This window comes from Primulina tabacum, unplaced genomic scaffold (assembly GCF_025594145.1).
Source record: "Primulina tabacum isolate GXHZ01 unplaced genomic scaffold, ASM2559414v2 Contig559, whole genome shotgun sequence".
Classification (NCBI taxonomy): Eukaryota; Viridiplantae; Streptophyta; class Magnoliopsida; order Lamiales; family Gesneriaceae; genus Primulina; species Primulina tabacum.
The window spans coordinates 45835-53876 of NW_027459786.1; the positions used below are offsets into that span (position 1 = coordinate 45835).

An 8042-nucleotide genomic window follows, 5' to 3' on the forward strand; every position below is an offset into this window, starting at 1 on the left:
AAGAGTTTCTTTCAAATCACTCATAGATTGACTGTTTTAAATATTGATAGACTCTTGCTTTTGGATAAATGCATGAATTACGTTTTCAAAGTTTTTTCTTGGAGGTGTAACATATGGGATATAACCTTGGTGATTTTGGTTATTTTGAAAATGTTGTTGTGAAGGTTGTGCATTATTATCATTCCTCCAACTAAAATTAGGATGATTTTTCCATCCAAGATTATATGATTGTGAATAAGGATCTAATATTGGTTTTTTATAATTGTTAATATAATTTGCTTGTTCATCGAGACATTCTTTAAATGAAGGTAATGTTGGACAATCTTTTGTAGAATGATCATGTGTATCACATATATGACAAACAACTTCTTGAATACTTTTTAATTGACCACTCATTTTGATTTCTAATGACTCAATTTTTCTTGCTAAAGATGCAAGTTTAGCTTGAATACCTGTATCATCTTTAAGATTATAGATACCACCCTCATTTGTTGAATTATTGATTTTAGTTGTTGGTGGTTCTATTGTACCTATATTATCCCAATTTTGAGCATTTTCTGCTAATGAATCCAAATACTCCATAGCTTCATTTGGGTTTTTATCTTCAAAAGTTCCATTGCCCATGAATTCTATCATTTGCCTATCTTTAAGTATTAGACCTTCATAAAAGTGATAAACTATTCTCCATGTTTCAAAACCATGGTGTGGGCATGTATTAAGTAATTCTTTATATCTATCCCAACATTGATAAAATGTTTCTCCTTGTTTTTGAGAAAAAGTAGTAATTTGTCTTTTAAAAGAGTTTGTTCTATGGGAAGGGAAATTTTTTTTAAGAAATTGTTGTTGCATTTCTCCTTATTGAACTTGATCTTAAATTTTGTAGCCATGTTTTAGCTTTATCTTTTAAAGATAAAAGGAAAAACTTTAATCGAACTATATCCATGCTACAATTTTGATCATTATAAGTGTTACAAACATCCTCAAATTCTCTTAGAATGTAAATATGGAATTTCAGAATCTAAGCCATGAAAATTTGGTAAAAGTTGAATAATTTGAGGTTTAAAGTTGAAATTAGATGCATCAGGAGGAAAAACTAAACAAGATGGTGCACTAGTTCTAATAGGGTTCATATGGTACCTAAGTGTTTTTAATTGATCATGTTCTTGATTATTATTATTATAATTATTATTATTATTATCATTATCTTGATTATTTGAATTATCATCCATGTTTAAATTATTTTCAGATACTCGAATAAGTCTATCACTTTTTTTACGACTCCAAATACTCATACAAGTAAAAACAATACAATACTTATAAATAAAACATAATTAACAAATATAAACTTAATTTATACCTCCCCGACAGCGACGCCAAAAACTTGCTACTACTTAAATTATAATTCACCCAAGTGTAGGTTGTCTGCAAGTAATATATTTCTTGAGTACGAGATCGATCCACAGAGAGGTTATTTTTTTAAGTTTAAATTTATTGATTTATAAATTACCAAATTCAAGAATGAAATTTACAAATTATAAATTTTGTCAAAGCTCGAGCGTTCCGACCGCGCCGCGACTGTTCCGACGAACCATGGTTACCAACGCCCATGAACTCTTTCTTTTTGGGGCATTTAAGTATTCTCTTGTTGATTTTCTCCCACAAAATAGTCTTCAAAGTGCTAAAAAATTTAGTGACATGATTAAACAAATTATGATACTTACAGTAACTTTTTCCTTTCGTCTCCTCTTTTGGAGGTTTGTGCCCCACGAGCATCTATTTTAGTATTCACTCCCAGAAATTCAATATCAGCTACATCCTTGTATGACTCAGGTTGATGGATATAATCAGTCACAAAAACAGGATTTACTTGTTGCTCTTCATTTCAATTTGAACATACACTTGATTGATTCCTCTCGCCAAAAAATTTTCTATTCTCTGTGATGGTGTGTACTATTTATCACGACAGAGAATATTGAGATTGGGCGGAGAATGTCACCTGCTTTGGAACTCCTTGAATTTTCTTCTATTTACTTGGATTGGTTACTGCCATGACTTACCCTCACAGATCTGATTATTTTACTCACCAATACCCTCACATACGCGAGGATACCATCGACCGCCAATTTTGTTTGTACAATTTTCTGGAATGCGAGCGTGTAATGTACGATTGCACCAAATTCATTGACAAATGGAAAAATATAAATTCTAAAAACAAAAACTATTGTTAATCCATAGTTTTATCGTAAGTTATTATCTTCTAAGCTAATATGTACCAAAAACAACGTAAAAGATGAAAATGAAGCTAAAAATTGCATGAAAATATATAACATGATTTATGTTGATACAAAATCAAATAAGATACTAATAGACATAGAATTTATAACAAACTTTGCTGAAAAAACGAAAAGTAGTTGTTTGAATCCTAAAAAAATTACTTGGAATCTGATGCCCCCGATATTTAACCGTGTTTGGGTCCTACTTCTTCTTGAGGACCTTAGAGGCAACCCGTGGAGCACGTCTCATCAAAACTCTTGTATTCGGTATCATCTCTAAACGAGCTCGGCTGGACTTTTTGAGCTCGGTGGGGAGCTCGGCCGAGCCCTGGTTGGCCGAGCCCCTTGGGCAGAACTCGTCCCCTTGGGCAGAACTCGGCCCTTGGGGCAGAGCTCGGCTGAGCCCGGGGTGCTCGGCCGAGCACCTAGGGTAGAGCAGAGCTCAGCCGAGCCCCTGGGCGGAGCTCGGCAGCGCTCGAGTGTTCGACCGAACCTTTGGTCAGAGCTCGGCCGAGCCTTGGAACTTGTCCGAGCTCCGGGTTTGGTCTTAAGAATCTTGTTAAAAATCAAAGGCGTGAATGATCTTTAAATATGATAGAATCTCGCCGCATGATTAGATGTGCCAGAAAGTCTGACCCGGATTTGAAGGGATTGGAGAAGAGTTTTATTTTATAGGGAAACTTGCCTAAAATAGACTTTGGCAAAGTGGGGTAAGTAGTCCTCTCAACCACTATAAATACCCGGGTATATTTCATTTTCAGGGCATTCAGACATTAGTTTTCAGGAGCACCCCTCTACATATTACATCTTCCTTTTTTCTCTAACAGAAGAAGCAAAAGAAATACAGTCAGCGTAATATTGATTTTCAATGTAGAAGTGGAAAGGTTGGAGAAAAATATACCTATGTCCCCCTCCACTTCGACCCCTTTCTTGCAGAACCTAAATTTACAGAGAAGATCATCATGGATCAAGCTCTTGAGGTCAAAACATTTTTCGAAGGTACTAGCAAAGAAGTGCGTCAGATCGATGACACCTCTAGGTACAGGTGGATTTCTATGGGTTAACTGGTCGGCCCAAGTCATGTCGCAGTGCCAGGGAAGCGACTCGGACTCTACATAAAAAAAGCAGTTCATCCAACCTTTGTGAGAGGAAGGGTTCCCGCCCAGAAAGTCACACTCAGGCCGAGGTGATAAGTAAAATCGATCTATTTCTTTTCTCTTGATTTGCAAAAAACGATCTAATAGGGCTACTGAGAGGGGTATATCAAAATACCTGAGTAAGACCCCTAAGGCCAGAAGTGTGCTGAAAGAATTAGGAGCTAATTGGCTAAGGAATATAAGATAGTGCTCGGAAATGCATTGAATTATTTTGGGGATGAGAAACCGAAGACCCATTTCTAGTTGGTCCAAGTAAAAGGTGCAATATCCATCCGGTGGGATATGAGCCTTATCTGTAATCTCAGGGATACGAATATCAATCTCCAAAGACAATCCCGATAACTCTCTAATCTTAGAGACATCGTCATACCCTAGGACCGAAGCCTTAACCTCATACCATGGAAGCCTTGTCAAAGGGGAGGGGAAGAAGTACTGTCTATAGCTTCATCCATTCCTTAACCAAACTATTGCAACTAGCGAATGAAAAAGAACTTACCAAAACAATCAAGAAGGACAGAGTTGGGAACGAGAAGTTACCGAACTCAGGACGGTTGGTCGTGCCGAGGATGTCGAGAAGGCGGGAGACACTTCGTACTTTGGGAGAAAAATTGAGAGAATTGTGAGGTTTGAGAATGAAATGGAAGGCCATATTTATAGAAGGGCCTGGCAGAGGAGAACCGTCAGATCAGTAAAAAATGAACGACTGGGATCGTGCCTGTTAAATACCTAGGGATCCATACCACCGTTTGATCTTAGCCGACCAAAATCTTTTCAACAACTTGATCGGTCTGGATCTTCACGCAACTAATGTTGAACCTAAGGACTTAAGGCTCAATCTGACCAACCCACTGGTCTAAAATTCAATACTTCTTTTAGACCAAAGAGGAGGGTACTACTGATGCACCCAATATTTAACCGTGCTTGGGTCCTACTTCTTCCTGAGGACCTTAGAGGCAACCTGTCGAGCACGTCTCATCCAAACCCTTGTACTCGGTATCATCTCTAAACGAGCTCTGCTGGACTTTTTGAGCTAGGTGGGGAGCTCGGCCGAGCCCTGGTTGGCCGAGCCCCTTGGGCAGAACTCAGCCCCTGGGGCAGAGCTCGGCCGAGCCCCTCGACTGAACCTTTGGGCAGAGCTCGGCCGAGCCTTGGAACTTGTCTGAGCTCCAGGTTCTGTCTTAAGAATATTGTTAAATATCAAAGGCATGAATGATCTTTAAATATGATATAATCTCGCCGCATGATTAGATGTGCCAGAAAGTCTGGCCCGGATTTGCAGGGAATGGAGAAGAGTTTTATTTTATAGGAAAACTTACCTAAAATAGACTTTGTCACAGTAGGGTAAGTAGTCCTCTCAACCACTATAAATACCCGTGTATATTTCATTTTCAGGGCATTCAGACATTAGTTTTCAGGAGCACCCCTCTACATATTACATCTTCATTTTTTCTCTAAAAAACCAATATCCGAACGTTCCGTCTACTCCGGTTCTAAAATTACCGATTCGAAGACAAAGCTCACCAGACCAGACCCAAGGAAAATTTTGTATCATCAATTGGTGCCATCTGTGGGAAACTTGAAAAAAGAGATAAGATGTTGAGTACCCGGAGTCGATTGGGAGAAAAAAAATCCTCCAATCTCCAACATGGCCGAGCTCGTCTGGCTGATCACTATGACAGTGGAAAAAGCCTTGGCACAAAGACCAGACAACAACCCTCCTCCCGGAGAGGATCATGATGCCCAGATACAGGAGATACATAGATCAAGGGAAGAGATTGAACGTCTTAGAGAAGAGAGGAATGCACCCCTCCTCCACCCCTTCTAGCTCGAGGGATTTCTTTCTCGGCCGAGATACTGGCTGCCGAATTGCCTCAAAATTTCAGATTTCATAATGTCGGAGAATACGATGGCTCGGGGGATCCCGAAGAACATCTATCTCGGTTTGTGAATTCGGCATTACTGCACCAATATTCAGATCCAATCAAGTGTAGGGTCTTCCTAACCACTTTAGTCAGGTTGTCCCAGCAGTGGTTCAATTTGCTTAGGGCGGGGACCATCAGAACTTTTCAAAACTTTGGGAGAGCTTTTCTCCACCGATTTGCAAGCAGTAAGAAACATCCATTGACAGCTCTGAGTCTAGTCAATGTTAAACAACAAGAACAGGAGAACTTACGGGATTTTGTTAAGAGGTTCAACAAGATGGTCATCGATGTTCCCTCGGCTACTCCTGATATATTGATATGTGCCTTTACCCAAGGGCTAAGAGGTGGTGATTTTTTCAAATCCTTGGTAAAAAAGCCCCCTGCTACTTTTGAAGAACTATTGGCTAGGGCGGAGGAGTACCTGAACGTGGAAGAAGTACAAATGGCTAAGAAAGGTGAACCAAAGGTCTCGGCCAAGGCTGCGCTAGATGTTCGACCCACCAACCTTGCGCCAAGGGTCAGGCGTTTCGAACCACATACATTGCTTGGAAAGTTTGCCGCTTACACACCTTTGAAAGTTAACAAATCCCGAGCATTGGAACTATGTGATGAACGACGACTCATCCAAAGGCCTCGAAGCAGTGATAGAGGAACTCGTAACCCCATGTTAGAGAAGTATTGCGAATTTCACAAGGATTAAGGTCATACTACCAACGAATGTCATCAATTGGATCAAGAGATAGAACGGATCATTCAAATAGATCCAGAAATGAAGGCAATTCTATCCGGCCAAGGGGGCGGATACCGACCCAGTAAGAGAGCTCGGGAAGAAGGTGATTCTGAGGGGAGAAGGGCTGCAAACCAAAGAGAAAATTTTCAAAATGCTAACCTGAATATGCGAAGGGCAGAACCTCACGAGCAACCACCCCCTCGAGGGGTAATTAATATGATATCGGGTGGGCCTACAGACGGAGACTCCAACCGGGCCAGGAAAGACAACAGTAGAAGATTGGAGAACATGGATATTAGTAGCACTAAAACACGCTCGGGACCAATGATTTCTTTTGGACCCGAGGATATGCAGCTACATCTAATCAAAGAAGCAACAAAGGTTACTTCGGAAGACGTATGTGAGGAATTTATCCTAAATCCCCCATCCGGAATCGTGAGGATAGCCCGAACCTTGGAAGAGCCTTTGAAGGAACGGTTGATCCAGTGTTTGGAGAAGAATAAAGATGTGTTCGCTTGGGGTCCGTCTGAGCTCCAAGGGGTTAGGAGGGAAGTAATGGAACATAAGTTGAATGTCTTAAATGAATGCCGACCTGTGATTCAGAATAAGAGGCACTTTGGCCCTGAAAAGGACGCTATTATCAAAGAGCAAGTGTAAGATTTATTAAGGGAAGGACACATTCAAGAAATCTATTTCCCGACATGGTTATCTAACGTGGTCTTGGTTCTAAGTCGTCTGGAAAATGGCAGATGTGTGTGGACTTTCGCGACTTGAACCGAGCGTGCCCCAAAGATTGTTATCCTCTCCTGAGGATAGATCAATTGGTCGACTCCACGGCAGGACGTGAGCTCCTTTGTTTTCTTGACGCATATCAAGGATATCACCAAATTCCCTTGGCGGAAGAAGACAGAAGCAAGGTTATTTTTATCATGTCTGAAGGAACATTTTTGTTATGTATTAATGCCTTTCAGATTAAAGAATGCTGGAGCTACCTATCAAAGGCTTATGGATAAGGTCTTCAAGAAAAGATTGGGAAGAACATTGATGTCTATGTGGATGATATATTGATCAAGTCCAAGGCAGTCGATCAGTTTTTGACGGATCTGGATGAAACTTTTCAGACTCTACAGGAATACAAGTTGAAGCTGAACCCTAGCAAGTGTGTGTTCGGAGTTCAGACGGAGAAGTTTTTGGGGTACATGGTGACTCGCAGAGGCTTCGAGGCTAATCTAGAAAAGGTGCAAGCCCTATCTTCTATAGGTCCTCCTCGAAATATTCAAGAAGCACAACGACTGACAAGGTGGATCGCCGCTCTAGCCCGATTCATATCCCGATCCGAAGATCGAAGTTTCCCGTTCTTTAAGATATTTCGAAAAGCTAAAATTTTGAATGGAATGATCAGAGTGAGAAAGCGCTGCAGGAGCTGAAAACTTATCTTAGGGAACTCCCTATCTTGAACGAACTTGTCCCTGGAGAGGAACTCTTTGTGCACTTAGCAGTCACTCCCCAGGCTGCAAGTTCGGTTTTGGTCAGAAGAGAGGATGCAGTTCATCAGCATGTCTATTTTGTGAGTCACGCTTTTAAAGGAGCGGAGCTCAATTACACTACTCAGGAAAAGTATTAAAGCCCAAGCTTTAGCCAAATTTCTTGCGGAAACGGTTCAAGTATCGGAGAAAGAACAATGGAAGATCTTCGTAGATGGTTCTTCTTGTCGAACAGGAAGTGGGGTCGGTATTGTGATGATATCTCCTTGGGGAGAAGAGACTAAAATGGCGGTAAGACTGAACTTTCGTGCCTCCAATAACGAAGCCGAGTAAGAAGCACTTCTGGTCGGGTTAAGGGCTACCCGAAGCATGGGTGTTACCCGGGCCGTCCTCTATTCTGATTCTCAATTAGTAATACAACATAGTAAGGGTAAGTTCAAAGTGAAAAATGAGAAAATGGTCAGATACGCTCAAGC

At 40.8% G+C, this 8042-nt stretch overlaps 1 protein-coding gene and 1 non-coding gene across 2 annotated transcripts; both read left to right on the plus strand.

Moving 5' to 3' along the window:
* The first annotated feature begins 694 nt into the window (after positions 1–694).
* LOC142534521 (small nucleolar RNA R71) lies at positions 695–805 on the plus strand. Its single transcript, XR_012817077.1, has one exon. It is a non-coding gene; the product is annotated as a small nucleolar RNA R71 (small nucleolar RNA).
* Positions 806–5075: 4270 nt separating this feature from the next.
* On the plus strand, positions 5076–6052 carry LOC142534520 (uncharacterized). The gene is made up of 2 exons (XM_075641390.1): positions 5076–5211; positions 5406–6052. Exons 1-2 carry the CDS (start codon positions 5076–5078, stop codon positions 6050–6052), a joined length of 783 nt encoding a protein of 260 aa, XP_075497505.1.
* The last annotated feature ends 1990 nt before the right edge of the window (positions 6053–8042 follow it).

Coding starts and splice junctions, on each gene's coding strand:
- LOC142534520 (XM_075641390.1), top strand. CDS start 5,076: ATGGCCGAGCTCGTCTGGCTGATCACTATGACAGTGGAAAAAGCCTTG. Junction 5,212..5,405: donor ATCAAGGGAAGAGATTGAAC/GTCTTAGAGAAG, acceptor ACCAATATTCAG/ATCCAATCAAGTGTAGGGTC.